Below are 19,892 nucleotides of genomic sequence, written 5' to 3'. Positions count from 1 at the left end.
ATTGGAACCTGGAGCAGTCACAGAAACAAGAACCCGACAGCTACGAAATCGATCAATTTCAGAGTATCTCATCAAGTGGAAGAACTTAACCGCTGAATATTCCACATGAGAGGACAAGAATTTTATACAGAAGCATCAAGAACTACTCAAGCGTTGAGGACAATGCTTTTTGAAGGAGAGGGGCATGTTAGGCCCCTATACTACTAGTGTAACCCCTTATTGTTATTAGTATAACCCACTTATTATATTGATGTACCCATGTAGTGCCCATATTGTTACTGTTGTGCCCCATAGAAGCCCACTATTGTTATTATTGTGCCCTTACATTATTATTGTTACGTCGGCTCTGATTATGTTATAACCCCTTAGACTCCTATTTATAGAAAGGAGGTCTTTTCATTTGTATCATCCAAGAATTGTTCATTTATGTAATGTAAAGGAGGTTGCCCCCTCGAAGAGGCTGAATTCTAAGGCGTTGATCTATCTTTTCTATCTTTTCTTGAGCTGGTTTCATAACACAAGATCATGGAGACCCAGGGATCGCCTCTTTCTCCTTCGCCGCCTCCTCCCCCTGTCGTGCAAGCTGTGTTCAACTCGATGCTAGCTTCTTTGCCTAAGAAGAAGAAGTCAGAAGCCGCCAAGTTTGTCAAAAAGCTTGAGGATGTACTAGAGTTCACCCTTCCTCCTGAGGGCCCGATCCAGGTCGCCTTGTCCCTGGCAGATCGAGCCCTAGTGGGTCAGTTCACGAGCCTTTGGCCCTATCCAAAATCGACGGAGATCTGGGTTGTTAAGAACTGGATCCCGCTGATCAAGAACAACGTAACTTCATACTTCCTGGGAAGAGGCTACTTTCTGTTTGAATTCAACACAAAGGAGGATAAAGACTTGATTTTCAGGAATGGTCCCTATTTCATGGGACCTCGGGGCCTCTACCTCAAAAAATGGACCCCAGACTTTGATCCTACTGTGGATGTTCCGACGGTAGTCCCTATCTGGGTTCGGCTCCCGAACCTCCCAGTGCACTGTTGGAATTTTAAAAGTTTTCAAGGCAGTCCATGCATCCGTGGCATTTTCTATATGAACATACATTTCATCATTCACAGACGATTTAATAAGAGCTAAGGCTTTATTTCTCCACTAACAATAAATCCCCAAAATTACAAATCATTAGATCTCTCCAAAATACAATATGCATTAATATTACAAAAAAAATATTTATGATCCAAGCTGACAGGCTTCTTGTTGGCAAGTTGGCTCACGCTGGCTTCACTAATTGGCAAGCTGGCAACGCTGCTCCATCAACTTATCCTTCAATATTCGCTCTTTGTTGAGCACCTTGATGGCCACACCTTGTCCCGTCTCCACATTTTTAGTCGAACTTTGGCACTTTCACTGCTGGTAGTTATTTTGATGTTTCAAAAAAAAAAAAAAATCTCCAGTTTTCCAACCATGCGCTAGAATAATTGGAGACAAAGAACATAGTGTTGAATACGGGCTAGAGCCATTGTTCATGTCAATACATTTTCTTCCACCTTGACAACTCATCCGTCAGCATGTGGTCCCCCATATAAACAGTCAAGAATGAAGGAAGAGTTTCAAATGCATGCAGCCTCGCTTATTTAACAGAAAGAAGAGACTGCAAAGCAGAAACTCGCAAATTTCCAGCAATTCAAACGAAAGCTGGAATCAAGATTCCGACGATCCACAGTGTAAAGACGTTCCAAACCTTTCCCTTTTTTTATGTACGGCCTCTGAAGCAGGGATCAGCATTCAATAATTTAAGCTCCTCGAACGGCCGCAAAACCAAATTTCCCCTCCTAGAAGCTTCTTTTGTTCGATATCATGTTCTGGCATTGGAGAATTTATGTACCCGTGGACACATGCATTGATATCGGATGAAACTTATAATGCTCTAATCGATAGCTGTACTAAAGCAGATGTGAATTCGAATTTGTGCACAGAATTGAAAAAAAAATGTATACGGAGATGGGAAATATCGATCCGTACAGCATCTATGCTCCTTTATGCTCAAAAAATTTATCGAAGGAAGAAAAAAAATTGAAATTCCGGGATATGATCCTTGCATGGAAGACTATATATACACCTATCTTAAAAGGCGAAGTGTTCAGAAAGCCATACACGCAAACGTGACAAAGTTACCTTATCCGTGGAACCAATGCAGTTCTCTTCTGAATTTTTTAAAGATACCTCGATTTGTATCTAGTCGTTCTCTCTTGACGCGCAGAAGCAACATTTTCATTTGCAGCAATCTTTTGCTGATCACTTCAACGGAGTTGAGTTTTTCCACGATCTGATAGAGCTGGAATCTTCTCCTCAAATCAACTACTGGAATCTCTTCCTCAAATCAACTGCAGCATTACTGGAGCCCTGATACCACAATAATGGCAGAAGTGTCCTCAGACACGTAATTTTATTAATCAGAAAAAAAACAATTACATAATTGATTTTGCAAGAGTTTACACCCGAACAACCAAACACTCTTGCAATGAGCTACTTATAAGCTCCATGTCCTAACTACCTCTAATTATGGATCACTTATTAAATAACAAGTGTCCATTTACAATAAATGCTATTCAAACCAACTAGCTAACTAATCTCCTATAATAGAGCCTAAGATACGACACATTTGGAGAGTCATATCTAGTTACAACAATATGCTAATTATAAAAGTCTCCATTAAATAATTAAACATTCTAGAATAATAATTATTAATTTAATATCTTAAATTAATAATTATTCTATTCTAATTTTATAACCTATGATAAAATTTGTATTTTTGGATCATCTAACAACTGCGATTCCCTCAAGCACATAGGCAATGCCCTGGGAAAATTCATCAATAGGGAAAACAACAAGGATCACTATGACTGTGCTCGGATATGTGTTGAGGTCGACTTAGAGGTGGGACTTCCGAAGGCCATTAAAATAAATGTTGGCAGCTGGACGCATGTGCAAAAGCTGGATTATGAGCAACTCCCATTCAAGTGCCGCAAATGCCACATCTACGGCCATTTTGCTAGAGGGTGCCCGAACAAAGGAGAAGCAGAGAAAGGGAAGGAGGACAGTTGGAATCAAGTTAAGAGGACAAAGACCTCTCACAAGAAAACTAGGGCCCCAAATGGCCAAGGCCCTCAGCCGGCCTCTGCCCAAAATGGACCTCCACAGAAAAGCCAAGAAAACAGGTATGAGATCTTAAGCTCTGCAGAAGAGGTTCCACAGGAAGAGGAAATGCAAGATAAAACCCAAGATAAAGGACCTCATTAGGATCAAGGCTAGGAGAAAGTGTTACTGAAAGACATAAGGAAAAACAAGCAGAAGCCAACGAGGAGGAACAAGTCTCGGAGGAATCAGAGGAGGAAGGGGAAATAGGAGATTCACAAACATCGGTCAGAAGATCGTCACGGGGCCGCAAATCTGCTAGAGAAAAGAGAGGACAGGAAACCTACAAAGGCAAGCTTCAGGGTAGTCAGCCCACTCTGGAGAAACTCCTTGCTAAAAATCGGAACGTGACAAGAAATCAGGCACAAAGTTCCAAGGGGGCCCATCAACATAAAAATAAATGATGAAGATAGTCTCCTAGAATTGTAGAGGAATGGGGAGTAGAGTGAAAGAAGAAGAAATGAGAAGTCTTATAAGAATAGAAGCCCCAGATATTCTTCTAATTTAGGAGACAAAAATGGAGGACAGCGTGTTTCTCCAAATCAGTAAAAAATTTTGGAAGGAAGACAAAGGTGAAGCCATCTCAGCACGGGGAGCCTCTGGGGAGTTGGGCTCTCTCTGGAATATATCCAAGTATTTGTTGGTCACAGAGATCCACAATACCCATTAGTTTTTTCTGAAGCTATAGCACGTGGACTTAAGGGAGGAATTTTGTCTCTTCAATGTCTATGTCCCAGTGAACGCAGGGGAGAAAAGGGCCTGTTGGGACTCCATCAGGCAACTGTCGGAATCAGAGAATTTGGAAAACATCATAGTTGCTGGAGATCTAAATCTCACCTTGCATGCAGAGGAAAAGCGAGGAGGTAGTATCATAAGGGATCCAGCAAGGGAGTGGGTGGAGGATCTCATGCAGGACTGGTATCTGCTTGACATTTCTCCTTCCAATGGTAAGTACACCTGGTTTAACAAAAGTATAGGCCCCGGACACATTGCTGCAAGACTTGATAGATTTCTGGTGCAGAGTTCCTTTCTTTTGCTTGGTCTCGAGTCCAGAATGCACATCCTCCCTTGTAGGGTTTCAGATCACAAGCCTATTAAGCTTGAGATACTGGATCATAATGATCTTGGCCCTATTCCTTTCAGATTCAGTCCACTTTGGGTCAAGAATCCTGAGTTTCTGAACTTGGTTCAAGATTATTGGAAAATGCCAGTGAAGGGCTCCCCCTTCTACCACTGGGAGGAAAAGCTTAGAAGACTAAATGTTGTCCTAAAATCATGGGCCAAATCCCTCCCCAACCCTGCAATAGAGAGGAAATTGGCCCAAGACAGACTCAATTAGCATCATGCTCAAAATGAAGATGAAGAAATCACTAGAGATGTATTAAATAAGGAGGCCAATCTTCAACAAAATTTCCATAAAGTTTGCCTCTCGGAGGAAGAATATTGGAGACAAAAGTCTTGGAGTCTATGACTTAAAGCGGGAGACAAAATTCCACCTTCTTCCACAAACAAGCCCAAGCTAGAAAGAGCTTCAAATCTATTGTAGAAATTAAGGAAGGGAACTCTATCCACAAGGATTTCAAGAGCATCAAGAAAGCAACTTTCACTCACTTTAAAAAACTTTACAGTGAAGAAGGAGTGATAGACCCAAACTCCAAATTCTTGGGGGCGGTCCCTACTAAGATATCCCCCATAATGAATCAGCATATTGAAGCAAAGATCACTATAAAAGAAATAAAGGATGCTCTCTTCAACATGGAGCCCGACAAAGCCCCAGGCCCAGATGGCTTCACTGCAAGATTCCTCTAATCCTGTCGGTAGATTATGGAAAAAGACCTCTACAAAATGATCTTGAAATCTCAAAATTGCCAAAAAATAGGGGGCAACACCAATTCTACCTTCCTTGCCCTCATCCCCAAGGAAAAGGGTGCTAAGGCTTTCAATAGGTTCTGTCCCATCTCTCTTTGCAACATTGGATATAAATTAATCACAAAGGTGATCGCCAATAGGCTAAAAGGTATCCTCCTAGCCATCATTCCAGAGAATCAAGGCGAGTTTGTTCAAGGGATACAGATTGCGGACAACTTCATCCTAGTTCAAGATCCAATTCATTCAAGCCTACAATGCAAAGAGAAAGGTATGGTAATGAAACTAGACTTGGCAAATGCTTTTGATTGAGTTAGACTTAGTTTTCTTTGGGAAGTCATGCAAAAATTTGGCTTTAGAATGAATTTTATCAATTGGATTTGAGCTTGTATTGTTGATCCTCGGATCGCTCCCTTGGTGAATGGGAGAGCAGCAGACTTTTTCAAAGCATCAAGAGGACTCAGGCAGGATTTTCCCCTTTCCCCGCTTCTTTTTGTCCTCCATGTTTCTGTCCTGAGCTTCTATTTAGATCAGAAGCTGGTTGATCAAGAGATCTTGGGGCTCAACATTGCCAGAGGGGTTAAAAATGTAAACCATGCTCTGTTTGCCAATGATACTCTCCTGCTAGGGGCTGCCTCCGCCCGATCCACCTTAAGGTTCAAGGAAGTACTGGATGAATATTGTGAAGCTACAGGAAGCATTTTAAGCAAAGGGAAATGCAATGTTTTCTGTTGGAATATCTCTACCAGCACCCTCACCACCATCTCTAGAACTTTAGGCTTCTCTGCCTCCCTCAATTGGACTTCCTTTATCTATCTATACCTTCCTATCTTCCACAAACTTGCCTACAACAAAGACTAGTTCCCTTTGCTAGACAAATTCAAGGCAAAAATTCAAGCTTGGGGATTCACTTGGCTAAATCTTGCCAGCAAAATAGTTCTCATCAAATCTGTACTCAGTAGTCTACCCATCTTCCAATTCTCTGTTATCCTAGCTCCAACTGGCATCATCGGGAAAATGGAAGCCTTCATTCGCAAATTCTTTTGGAAAGGTGGCAATCACAATGAAAGAAGAATCCCATTAGTAAGCTGGGATAAAATCTGTAAGCCCTTGAATGAAGGAGGTCTGAACTTTAAGGATCTCAGTCTTCAAAACACAACCATGGGAACCAAAAAATTTTGGAAAATCATTGGTCCTCATCCAAGCTGGTCGCAAAGAACATTATGGAAGAATTATTTTACTGGGGCGCGAAAAAGATGCTTGCACAATTCCCTGCCCACCACTGGTTCGCAATTGTTAAAACTCTATCACAAAGCAATTCCTCTAATTAAAAACAACATGTTTTGGATACCCGGTAATGGAAAAGAAATCAATCTCTGGGATGACAGTATCATGATGTACCCTCCCCTATCGAGCAACGGATCCCTTCAAGAGCTGCATTCGTGGTTGGATGGCACTGGGCTCTTTACACTTTGGGACGTCTCGACATGGATAGGCAACACTTGGCTGCGTTGGAACCTGCCGCCCATGCCAGCTAAGTTGACCAATGATCGGGACACTCTGCTCACGTTGTTGAATAGGAAGGCACCTCTGCATGCAGGGAAGAAGGATGTCCATGGCTGGGGAGCTAAGCCTGGAACATATACAGTAGCGCAGGGGTTTAAATCATTGCAGGAGCATCCACATGTTCCACTAGATCCTGCTGTGTGGAAGGGTCTATGGAGTTACAAGACCATGCCAAAGGTGGACTTTTTCTGTTGGCTGTTATGCCACAAAGGAATTCTTACTAAGGACAGGTTAAAGAAGAAAGGATTCCATGGACCCTCACGATGCCAATTGTGTTGTGACAGCGAAGAGAATGCCCACCATTTAATGTTGGAATGCAAATACTCAGTAGAAATCTGGTAGAATCTCTTGAGCCACTGGAAAAGAGTGTTCATCTTGCCAATTTCTATCTCTGATTTATTTGCAACCTGGAGAAATTTTTATCCAAAAACACTTCCAAAAAATGAAAGCTTTAAGGCTACTTGGCTCTCCTTGCCAAAATTTATCTGCTGGAAAATTTGGCTTGAGAGAAATAGAAGAGTTTTCAGAGATGAAGGGAAAAATCTGAAATTCATCATAATCAAGATAAAAAGTCAATGGAAAGAAAGTTTGGATGAGCATTTTTCAGATTCAAACCTAAGTCAGCGGGACTTAGATTGGGGCGCTTCGTTGGATCTCCATTTCTCTCAAGAAATAAGACATCATAAGGAAAAAAAATAATGGCAATTCAGAGGGAAAGAAAATGAACTATCAAAATGGCTCACCAGGTAATCCAGGCATACCTTGTTCTTTGATGGGGTAGCGAAAGGAAACCTCGATATGGCAGGGGAAGGAGGAGTTATAAAGAACAAGGAAGGCAGAATTGTGACTAACTTTGCTTGGGGAATAGGGTACTCCACAAGTATCCAAGTTGAAGCCTTGGCACTTCTTCAAGGTCTCAAGCAAGGCAAGGCCCTTGGTTTAACAAAGGTAAATGTTATCGGAGATTCTCAGTCCATTATTAAAGTCATAGTGGAGAATTCTCCTCCTGCTGATCTTAGATTAGCTAGAGTGGTGTCAAGAATCAGACTTTTGGTGAAATCTCTTCAGTCTGTTAATTTCTTTCATGTATTGAGGGAGAACAATAAGGATGTTGACTCGGAAGCCAACAGAGTGGTGCCTCTTACAGCTGGCTCTCTCTTGAGAGATGGGGTCGAGGAGTGGGACTCCATTCCATAATCTTGTTCTCATGTTTTACTGCATTATACTAAATCAGTTTGTTTGTGTCCATAAGATAGGGAAAATAACGGAAATAGATTCTCTAGTTCCGAGTAAGAAACATTGGCACCCAAATCTTGGGGCCTTTGATCATCTGGTGGAAGAAAGTTCATGGGCTTGGCCTGAATTATTGTAACTGATGAAAGGCATTTTAGCCACAGTTCTAATATAAACCCATACCTATTCTTGTAAAAAAAATAAAAAAATTATATGGTTGAAATTATTTTTATTTGCACTTGATATTATTTACTCTTGTAATTAACATATGTAACTCTGCATTATCATACTAAATAAACATGCACATTGTATGGAATTTTTTTAAAATTTAGTTGCAAAAACATACTAATTAATTTATGTTGATTAATAATGAACACATAAAATCAATAAGTAACTACTAAATTTGTAGTTTGTATTAATTAATGATGAACACGAATAAAATGAATATATGACTAAATTAGTCGTTTATAATGATTATGAATGAAATTAAATGAAATGAATAGAAACTACTAAATCAGTCGTTTATATAATGAATATGAAAATACCAAAAAAAGATAAATGACTACTGCAAATGATAAATTTTGATTAAATTGTGACTAAATTTTGCATATATACGACTATTAGTAGCTAATTTACAGTATCTTATAACACGATTAAAATTTAGTCATATTCCTTTGGTCATTAATTGGTTTCAAATGATGACAAAAATTTGCATATATGTGACTATTAGTAGTTAATTTACAGTATCTTATAACACGACCAACATTTTGGTCCTTAATTGCGACAATTAATGACTAAACCAATGAAAAATTAAAGACCAAATTTATGACTAAATATATTACTAGATGGTAAAATTGAGGAATCCAATTAATGACTAAGCTAAAAATGACTAAAAGTTGGTGGCGTTGTACGATACTGTAATTAGCTACTATTGGTCACCGACTGAAAAATGGTCATTTATATGCAATTTTAGTTTTTTTTTAGTAACTAATTAGTCATTTTGTACTGGTGTTTTCCTAGGAGGATGAGCACAAGCATGGGGACATGAAGCATAGATGACTTGGTAGTTGACATATTCGGTAATAAAATGTTGCAAAATTCTCATAACCTAAGGCATATGCATTCAATTGTTTTATTTTGAGAAGCACTTTGTATAGAAGATGCTTTCTAAGGTATATCCCATCAAATCTCTCTCAAGATGGAATTTGATAAAAATGCCCAAAGTGTCCAAATATCCCAAAAACTAGTGACTACCAAAAATGTAATGTCAAATTAAGAATATGAACCCAAATTGGGATTTTAGTAATTGACATATAGTTAGGATAAAAATATAGGAACTTAGTAGTTATAAAAAGCTACATGTTTCCCAAAACTAAGAACCCTCCTAAAAAACAATGTGATAATGAATGTGATCAAAAAATTAATGCAATAAAAGAAACCCTTAGAGCAAAGAGAGATATCACATCTCTTTGTCCAAGGTGACTGAATCAATTAATATAAAGCCAAAGTAGGACATCAATACCCATTCAATTAACAAATGTAGATGATTGGCCTCCAATGCTATAAGCTCAACCATTGGTACCTCCTCAACATGCTCTACAATATAGACACCAGAAATAGGTAAAGAATTTTAAGCATTAGGAGTGATAGAATTATTTTCACTACATCCCTAAAAGACACCCATAAGCCCACCACTCCTCCACATAATTATAGTGCCCATATAGGAGTTGAATATTTAGGGTGGGGAATGAGGATATTTCTAAAAGGTTATAAATATTTTTAGTGTCAAAATAATTAATATCATATTATGACAGAGTAAGGTCTTGGATTGGGTTTGGAGGCTTCTCAAACCACTCCCCTATTATTTTTAAACTTGAGAGGGACAATGATAAACAAATAGGTTTGTTCATGTCTAGTCTTGTTTGTCTATAAGAAATTATATTTTTTAGGATTGGTTAGGAGGAATGGAGACATTATTCCTTGTCTATATAGGAGGTAGCTTATTTCTAGATCATAGAATATATAAAACACTCCATAAATCAAATTCAAAATTATCTTGTTCCAAAGAAAATACTAGAATTCAAAAGAATAACTAAGAGAAGTGGAATTTAACATATTAACTCTATTTTTTTATCTAAATTACAACGTCATATTAATATAAAAGAAGAAACAAGGTAGTTAAAATCTATGGAGGAAAACAAAAGAAAAGTATTAAAATGGGAGGATTCCAAATTTCTAATGAACAACGTTTTTTAGTTATCATAAGGGGATCAGAATACTAAGTCATTTCTAATATAACAAGTAGAGAATAAACATCAATATCATTTGAAATATGAAAGGATATAATTGAAGATCAGTGCACAAATTCAAAGGTATAATTAATTAGGTATCATTACTATTGGGATCACTTCTAAAATATTTGCTAGGAACCAACAAAGCAAACATTGTATAATTTTTTCCCTAATGGGGGTGGAAACCAATACATCACCCAAGGAAGACATGAAATCCACATGCAATGGCCAAGGGTCCTGTCAATATAGACACGTGGGTGGCAAACATGATGGGATTACCAATACAACATTTGACAACATTCCCTCATAAAAACTAGACAATGATAGAGGTCAGAAAACATATATCCACGCATTTGGAAAGAGTGAGGATCTCATATCATTCATCGTTGGTAAGGTGGGTATTAATGGGCCTGACAAGCACCATAGAAGCAGATTCAGCAGGCTTGCTATGCATTAAAACTCATTCGCAGTACAAGGATAATGTCTATCTAAAGAGGTGTGCCAAACAAACCACTTATCCTCCATTGTGTTGTTCTAGGTAGAGTAACAATCTTTTGAACACATGTAGTTTTCTTCACCCATGGTATTATAAAGAACAAGGATGTCAAGGGTGGCAATGGCGATGAGTCGTGGTACTTTGTACCAATGCAAGGTTTATGGTTTCATATTATCTTCATATGCTCACATACGCTAGGTACAATGCTCCCTCACTTTCGATGTTTTCTCATCCAAGCCTTGCTGAAAGAAATGTTTGAGACCAGGGAGCCTCCTTATCCTCAAGGAAATCCACGTCAATGTTTTTCATATTTTTTTACATAGTGCATCCTTTGGGCTGATATTTCAACTCGTGGTGGTTCTTCCCTCTTTGACTCTATAGAGCCTAGATTTTCCAGTTATTTTGTTCAATTGTATGACCTTGGTGTGTGGGGTATGGTTCCTGTTAGCCTTGTTGGCATTTGGCCCAAAAATGGATCCAAAACACTCTCGAAGTGTTCAAAATTTGCTTGAGGATCATCCAAATATCGAAATAATCACATGCCAAGAGCCCTTGGAAGGGCGAAAAAGCACTATCGGGAGGCTAAAACACTCAAAAATAGTAAAAAACCATGTATTGAAGGCATACACAGTCCAATGCATAGCAGCCGTCAGATCTGGTCGATCAATGGCCTAGATCTAAGCGGAAAATCGCAATCGGCTAGCACAAAGGACTTAAGTTTGGGCGGAAGACACCCTTGATCAGCGATCTCTGATGATCGAATCGGCAGGTCGCAATCAGTGGAGGCAAGTAGGCGGAGTATGCGCAGACCGAGTGGAACTTGCGATTGCTATCAGCGATGCAATGTGGACCGTCGATCAAGTGTGAAGATCGACGACCCACATCGCATCGCAGGATCGCTATCATAGATAACTAAGGAGCGCTAGCCATGGGCTCGAGGCATGAGTGATATGCGATTGCGATCAGATCGCATTGCTATATCACAACGGAGCAGCACCATGGGGCGGGGCCTATGCACAGGTATATGTGCGACCCGATGAACCGGACCCAATGGTGTTCTGAATAATATTTCATAAAATTTGAAATCTGCAGAAAGGCCTTTTTCAATGCATTTTCAGAGTTTGAGATGTATTTCAAAGAAATACAAAGGGAACCCTGGAGCAGCTCCAATGCGATAAGACCAAGACCCGAAGTGGTTCGAGAATGAAAATATATAATTTTTCAGGTCCGTCAAAGCCGATTTTTCATGGTTTTTAGTGTTTTTAAACACATTCCAAAAATACAAAGGGAAGATTGTAATAGGCCACTAGCGACTTGCAATAATGACCCAGAGGGTGGACCCGATAGAGGAATAGGCCATGATTAAGGACTTTTTAAGTCCGAAATGAATAGAGATGGGCGAGATTTCTCACAGTTGCAGCGTTTTCTGTTTAGAATAGAAAAGAGTCATTGTTCACATTTAAAAGGATAACAGAGGCCTGAAGACCCATTCTATCACAAAACAGAGGTCGGGAAATAGTTGCCGAGAGACAGAGGCTGGAAAGTGATCATGGAGCATCACAACATGATGCAGCCCGAAACGGAAACATCATGGAGCATCGACAGCGCAGCTTAGCCAAACAAACAGAACGATCATGGAGCATCGCTTGCACGAGTGAGCTCCTAGATAGCGCAGCAAATTAGCAGAATGTGGTTACTCTTCTGTCAGAAGAAGAAACCTCCGAACCTATGCTTACCTAGCTAGGGCATCAAACAGTTAACAAGAGAGAGGGATAGATTAAGACCTCTCAAGCCTCAAAAGGCTCGAGAGCATTGTAAACAGGCTTATAAATATTTGTAAGATCAGAGTAACAATGGTTCAACTTCTGGAGACTGTGGATATTTTGTTCCTTGCAGCGTCTCATCTTCATTCCAATAATACAAGCTTCTTTTGCTGCTATATGTTCAATATCCATTTCTCTTATGTTCTAAGCTTGCACTTGGATAGTTTATTCATGTTTTATTTTGTGTCTAATGCCAAATAACTATCATCTTATCTCTGCATTGATAAATTATATTTGCAAGCTTCATTTACTTCCTATAGCTAGCCATTCATATATGTTTATGTATGTATCTATCGGTACAGTTAGTATTCTCCATCTATCCATTGAATCTATAAACTATTGAGCATTAGTGGTCTAAATCCTTGTCAAGTTGAGGGTGTTCTTGCATGTCTGGAGTGAAAACAGAATTGAAACGGTTATTTGGCTTGATCCAAACCTTCATCGATTCCAATAGTTCCGAGAACAATATTGAAGATTATATGTTACCAGGCATCTCTGAGCTACAACCTAGTAGAGCTTCCTGGAGTGATAACAGTACCCTGGTAATTTTTCAATTTCATTTTAATAGTTTCAATGTCACTGTTTCATCAATATCTCACAAAGTCCTATTGTACCTTCTTGGCTGCAATGTGCGATTGATTTTTTTCTATTTTTTTTTATAGCCATAAATTTCTCCTCTGGTAGTCTCATGTAGATTACAAAACCCTTGTTGTGTGTCGAATTTTCGTATATCGTCCTCCTTTACTATTTCAATTAATTGTCTGTAGTGTCAAGGTTTTCTGCGATTTCTCTCAGCTATCCAGAAGGTTTTCTAATATCAAAGGTTTTGGGGTGATCTCTTTACAATATGGAGGCCTGACTCTACAGGGGGTGTCAATCCTAATTTCATTTGCCTATCTATCCAGAAGTGTGTTTACAAAGTGGGGCTTGTCCCCAGTTCTCTATATTGAGATTCTTGGTGATGATATCATTCTCTTTTCAAACCCAACATATTTGTATTCTCTGAATTTTCTCCCGAGTCTTGGTAATTGTTTGGACGATACTGCTCTTTATGTTGTGAGTCTTGGTGACAATATCGTTCTCTTTTTAAACCCTCCATACTTGTATTCTTTGAATTTTCTCCTAAGTCTTGGTATTTGTATTCTTCTGTTTCATGTATTCCTCCATGCAACAATGCCACCTCGCTAGAGAATGGTTAGTCACATAGGAGGAAGTTCCAGGACTACTACTCAACCTAGGTGTCTATGTGGGTGGACTTCTGTGGCATCTCTTTTTGAGTCAATACCTCTAGAAGTTTGTCAGGAGATTCGAAAGTTGGAATCTTAGGAATTTGGGGAAAGACCTTAATTTTCAAATTCTGAAATTGGGAATCAGGAACTCAAGTGGATTCCTGACCCTGGTAGACTCAGGAAGAAAAATTTTTAATTCTTACACTTAGTTGCAATCTATCAACAACTCGACTCCTTCCTCTGCTTGGTCATCCATTGTAAACAAGTGGATCACTATCGGCTTTTTGCAGGACAGGGAGACTTGAAAGGTCCACTCAGAAGCATTCGGTATTGCTTAGATGATATTATAGTATGCCTTCAGAGGGTCAAGAGGTATGTTGTCTTAGAGTCAGATTATGACTCAGGAAACATCTCAGATGTTCCTGCTATCATTGACACTCCTTTGGTCCACAATGCTCCTCCTCTTGACTTGGTCCCTCCAGTGAATGGAGACCCAATGTCTCTGGTGGTTATTTCAAATTAGCGTTCCTTGCTCATTGCCTTGTGTTTTTTGATCGTCAGCTCCAACATCGATAGCTTACGGAAACCATTGCTATACAACTCCAACAATAGTTGTGCATTTTTGGCCTTGCCAACTCTATGGTTACCTCCAACAATTTCTATGGTTTTTTGTTTTTTGCAATTTTGTTGCACTTTGCATTCACAAGAGAGAAATCTACAGTGTAATTTTTGGATAAGAAGATTCAAAGAGAACATATGTAATGTAATTGTAATGATAGAGCCAGTTGTTAGAACATAATTTCTCTCTGATTAGCTAATAGTTGTTATGGATAGAGATGCTAAGCACTTGCAGATAATTTGGTTTATAGCCATGTATATTTTGATAACATCCTTTGATTAATGAAAATTTTGTGCCAATTTACAAAAAAACAAATTGTAGAAATTGTAAAGATGGTTTCCTTATTCCATAATTTTAAAGAGGGAGATATGAATGATAACCTAATAGAATAAGCATCAAAGGAAGAAATAAATGTTGTTGAAGCCTTTTGAAAGGAAAAAATCTCAATCTATATGGTTGGTCTATTAACTTTTAGACGAGATTTTGTGATTTTATAGAAGAAAAATGGTTAAATGTTGTGGAGGAATCGGTGGTTAGTAGATAAAATTATAGGTTCCATCAACTCTATTGTCATAGCATTGATCATTAAAAAGGATGAGCATACACCCTTTCAAGAGTTTAGATCAATCTCTATTTGCAACGATTTGTACAAGATTATCACCAATATTATTACTAGAAGATTTAAGGGGTTGTTATCTAACTCCATCTCATTGTCCAAGAAATTTAGTTTTCTTAGAAATAAATTGATTCATGATGCAACTGGAGTTGCCTAAGAATCCTTTCACTCAATTAAGCCAAAGAGATGTGAGCTAGTGTGATTAATCTAGATCTTTCCAAAGTATAGGATCATATAAGTTGTTGTATATCCAATTGATTCTTATTCAATTGGGTATAGAGTCTCTATTGTATATTGGGTAATGGGATGCCTTACCTCCTTATCTTTATTTATCCTTATAAAAATCTCATCATCAAAATATTTTAAGCCCTCTAAAGGAATTAGATAGGGGTTTCCCTTATCTCCCTTGTTGTTCTTAGTAGTAGTTGAAGATTTGAGTAAGGTATTATTTAATTTCCAAAGAAGTGGATCTATTGGAGGTATTAAGGTAGCAAAGTTGCTTTCTAGAATTCTTCTTCTTCTTGTCAATGATGTTTTCTTGTTTAGTAATGACACTCTACTAGGAGTCGTGAAATTCAAGGAAATACTTGTATTGTATTGTACAACCACCAATATGCAAATAAATGAAAAAATAAAATAAAAGTCCTTGGCTACCTTCAATATGACTACTCAAGGGCAAGCAAAGATAATCACTAGACTATTTGGCTTTCAATGCATCGAATTTGGTGAAGGATTGAATTATTTTGGTTTTATGTTAAATCCAAATGATTATGGATATTGACATTGGATAGGTTGCACCAAAAAGTGGGAGAAACAGTTACAACTTGGTGCAAAAAAGTATTGTCTATAGGTGGTAGATTGATCTTTTTCAAATCAATTCTTGAAGCAATACCAGTCAATTGGCTCTCTATGTCATATATATAAGTTGGAATGTTGGATAAGATTATAAAAAAGTTTTCTCACTTGGTATGGGCTAGTAGGAAGAATAAAGATTGGATTCCTCTAGTTAATTGGAAGGAAATAATGAAACCCAGGGCAACTAGGGGATAAGGATTAAAAATGTTCATCACTTTGGTAAAGCACTAGCAACAAAAAGATTATGGAGGCTTATTATTATGAAGATATGCAACATAATGTTATTCAAAGTACATATATCTATCCTTTAACCTATGATGAATGGATTTGGTTTTAGGATAAATCAATATTCAATGTTCCAATTATCTTTAAATACGTTTTCCAAACTTTTCCCATTATTGAAATTTAGCTAGTATGGAGAGTGGATGCTTGAAAGAAGAGGAGACTAGTAGTGATTTTTAGGTTAGATGTACAGGAATGTACCATCTCCCTCAACATATTATAAAATATTTAAATGATCATGGAAAGTTAATGCTAGATCACTGATTACAAATGCAATTAATGCTGCAATTTTCTAAGAAGGTCCATTCAATGCAATGGCATTGGAATTAGAATGACAGGATGTAGAATCTTGGGATGAATACATTAGGATATTGGTTTAGAGTTCCATTGCATTAAGACAAGAGGAAGACATACAAGTCTGATAATAAACCCTACTATAGGTAAACTCATAGAAAGACTAGGATATGTTATCACTCAGGTTGTCCTTCTGGTCGGCATCAAAAGGATACGGCCGAGGTAACCATAGACCAATCTTTGGACTGCAGGGTCTAGCCCACCTGCAATCAGAGAGGGCTCTCTCTTTCAGATTTAGCTTTGTTGATTATGTTTTTAGGCTAGTTATTGAGTTCAAGGGGTTTTGTTTTGTTTTTGGTGGGAAGGATGATGCTTTCAAGTAAAGAGGCAGGGACAGCATGAAAGTTCTAGAACCATTGGGCATGGAGTCAAGGAGTAGGACTGCTGGTGCATTTTCTTGGTCACAGGAAGGAATATGGAGCAAGCTAGCTGCGTACGAAACAATCATTCAAGGTAAAAGAGATGGATTAGAGGCTAAGGAATGAGGGGCAATTAAGAATCTCTCATTCAGATTAGCAGCAAGAAAACAAATGAGCCCTATCTAGGAGCAGTTAAGAATTCCTAGATAACAGTCATTCATATATGAAAATAGGTCAAACATGAGCCATAACAGAATTCATATTTATGCCTAATTCAAGAGGAAAACATTAAGAAGCCACAGAAACTGAGCATAGAGTGCAACCAAGAAAATTCTAAGCCAATCCTTTGTTCTATGAAGTGAGCATATGTGAAATCGACATAACAGAGGTAAGGAAAACTTATTGGTTCATATAGCAGCACAAGAATTCCTCATTCAATTCTTCAAACCATTAGACACAAAGCAGACAACCATTCCTCCAAAGCTTTTCAGCAATCTTTGATTAAGTAAAACATCTCAAATATCCAGTGCGAGTCTCTAATGAGGATTATCAACCAACCAACCCTTTAAACAATACAAAGGGTCGGTATATATAGGGAAAATTATCCAAAAACTAATCTATTACAGCCGAACTAAACAGGTCTGAAAGAAAATGATTACTTTTAACCTAATCTTATCCAGAAATAAATGCATGAAAATATCTGTGGGCTGCGCTGAGGGCAGCTGTATCAAAACTGAGTTAATGTCTGTCCTGGGTAGCTCGGTGCTGTCCTCCTGTAATAACTGTGATTTGTCCTTTATCTCCACCTCTAACTTGGTTTTGCTGTTGTTTTGTTGGCATTAATGTGCACTAATCCCGACCAGATAGGCTTTTAAATGGCCTTAACTGCTTTGCTGATTTTGATGAAGGTTTTTAATTTTCACCTGATTTGATGTTTTGTCTTTGAGGTTTCTGCGAGTTACATCATTGTCTATATTATCTTCCGGATACATCGCATTAGATTTCCTTCCGATCGACGTTTCGAACCAGCAACGATGGTTCATCTTCAGGATCTGAGATATTATTTGAAAGATTGTTCTCAATTTTTCTTCATATATATATATGAGATGCTTGGCCGACAGATATTAGAATTTATTTATTTATTTATTTTATTATTATTATATTATTATTTATTTATTTATTTATTATTTATTTTTAATTTATTGATTTATTAATTAATTTATTTTATTATTTATTTATTTTTTTTTTTTAAATTTTATTTATTTATTTATTTTTATTTCTATTAATCTGACTATTATGGTTATATAAATTTCTTTTAGGGTTATTTTTATTAATTTATTTTATTTATTTGTGTTTAAATTGTTGTATTTATTTTAAATTGTTATAGTTGTCATTTTAGTTTTAATTGTTATTATTTAACTATTTTTATTTTAATTACTTTTTAATTATTTAATTATTTTTATTGTATTTATTTTAATTAATTAGTTATTAATTTTAAGTGTTATAATTATTAATTTTAATCATCATTAATATTAATTGTTATAATTATTCGATTAGTTTTACCTAAATATTGATTTTAATTGTTATAATTATATTTAATTCAATATTCATTTATGATTATAACCATTTGTTTTTTGTTTTTTTTTTTTCAATTGTCATATTTATTAATTTTAAATTGTTATTGATTTATAATAGTTTTTTTTTTTTTTAATCTGACTATTATGGTTATATAAATTTCTTTTAGGGTTATTTTTATTATTTTTTTTATTTGTGTTTAAATTGTTTTATTTATTTTAATTGTTATATTAGTTTTAATTGTTATAATTTAATTATTTTTATTTTAATTACTTTTAATTATTATTTTTTTTTAATTATTTTTATAGTATTTATTTTAATTAATTAATTATTAATGTTTTTTTTTTTTCTAGGTTAAGACTAAACTAAGTACCCACGGGGAATTGAACCAGTGACCTATCGCAAGGAGTGCCTTAACAGCACACCCATTCACCGTCAATCCAAAGCCCCGTGGGCAATTAATTATTAATGTTAAGTGTTATAATTATTAATTTTAATTGTCATTAATATTAATTGTTATAATTGTTATATTAGTTTTACCTAATTATTGATTTTAATTGTTATAATTATATTTAATTCCATATTCATTTATGATTATGTTCATTTGTTTTCTAATTATTTTCAATTGTCATATTTATTAATTTTAAATTGTTCTTGATTTTTAATGGAAGTTTTTTTTTTTTTTTTACATTGGAATTATTTTAATTATAGATTTTTAATGGTTATTACTCTTAATTGTTATAAATATTATATTCATTTTAATTAATTGTTATAATTATATTTATTACAATTTATTTATTTATGAGAAATTCTTCCGCGTAAATCATAAGATAAATCATTTGTCGACGCGTTTCGAACCAACAAGTGTGGTTAACTTGTCCTGACGATGAACCACACTTGTTGGTTCGAAACGCGTCGACAAATGATTTATCTTGTGATTTACGCCGAAGAATTTCTCATAAACCTGATATGGATCACAGAAGCCTCAATTCAACAATTTATTTATTATTTATTTAATTTCATTTTTTAATTTTTGTTTTAATGTATAGTTATTGATATTTTATTGGGGTTATTTATATTTTATTTTGAATTTGTATTAATTTTAATCACATTAATTTTTAATTATGAGTTAAGTTTATATGTTTAGGGTTTATTGCCTACTTTCCTAGGTTGAGGAGATTTTATAGTTAAGATATTAATTGATGATTATTTACTGTGATTTATGTTAGTTTCTATTTTATTAAAGTAGTGTATTATTTAATTATAATGGATTAGAACTTTCATGTATGTTCTAGGTTAATTAGAGGATTGTAGTTAGGTTTAGAAGATAGGACTGGAATCCAGTTTTCGCTTATTATTTTCAATTGTCATATTTATTAATTTTAAATTGTTATTGATTTTTAATGGAAGTTTTTTTTTTTTTTTTTACATTGGAATTATTTTAATTATAAATTTTTAATGGTTATTACTCTTAATTGTTATAAATATTATATTCATTTTAATTAATTGTTATAATTATATTTATTACAATTTATTTATTATTTATTT

General features: G+C 36.1%; 1 protein-coding gene across 1 annotated transcript; it reads left to right on the top strand.

Annotated features, from left to right (window-relative positions):
* Positions 1-7,410: 7,410 nt before the first annotated feature.
* LOC149259925 (uncharacterized) lies at positions 7,411-7,809 on the top strand. The gene has a single exon (XM_089455740.1). The coding sequence runs from the start codon at positions 7,411-7,413 to the stop codon at positions 7,807-7,809; it is 399 nt and encodes a 132-aa protein (XP_089311866.1).
* Positions 7,810-19,892: the final 12,083 nt, after the last annotated feature.

Source organism: Pinus tabuliformis, chromosome 6 (genome assembly GCF_031772625.1).
Source record: "Pinus tabuliformis cultivar Carrire ecotype Pingquan chromosome 6, CPIR1, whole genome shotgun sequence".
In the NCBI taxonomy this organism is placed as follows: Eukaryota; Viridiplantae; Streptophyta; class Pinopsida; order Pinales; family Pinaceae; genus Pinus; species Pinus tabuliformis.
The sequence above is the reverse complement of the archived record's forward strand: the minus strand, read 5'-3'. Positions and strand labels throughout refer to the sequence as shown.

Bases quoted from the DNA above. Each gene is read 5' to 3' on its own strand.
- LOC149259925 (XM_089455740.1), top strand. From the start codon at position 7,411: ATGGCAGGGGAAGGAGGAGTTATAAAGAACAAGGAAGGCAGAATTGTG.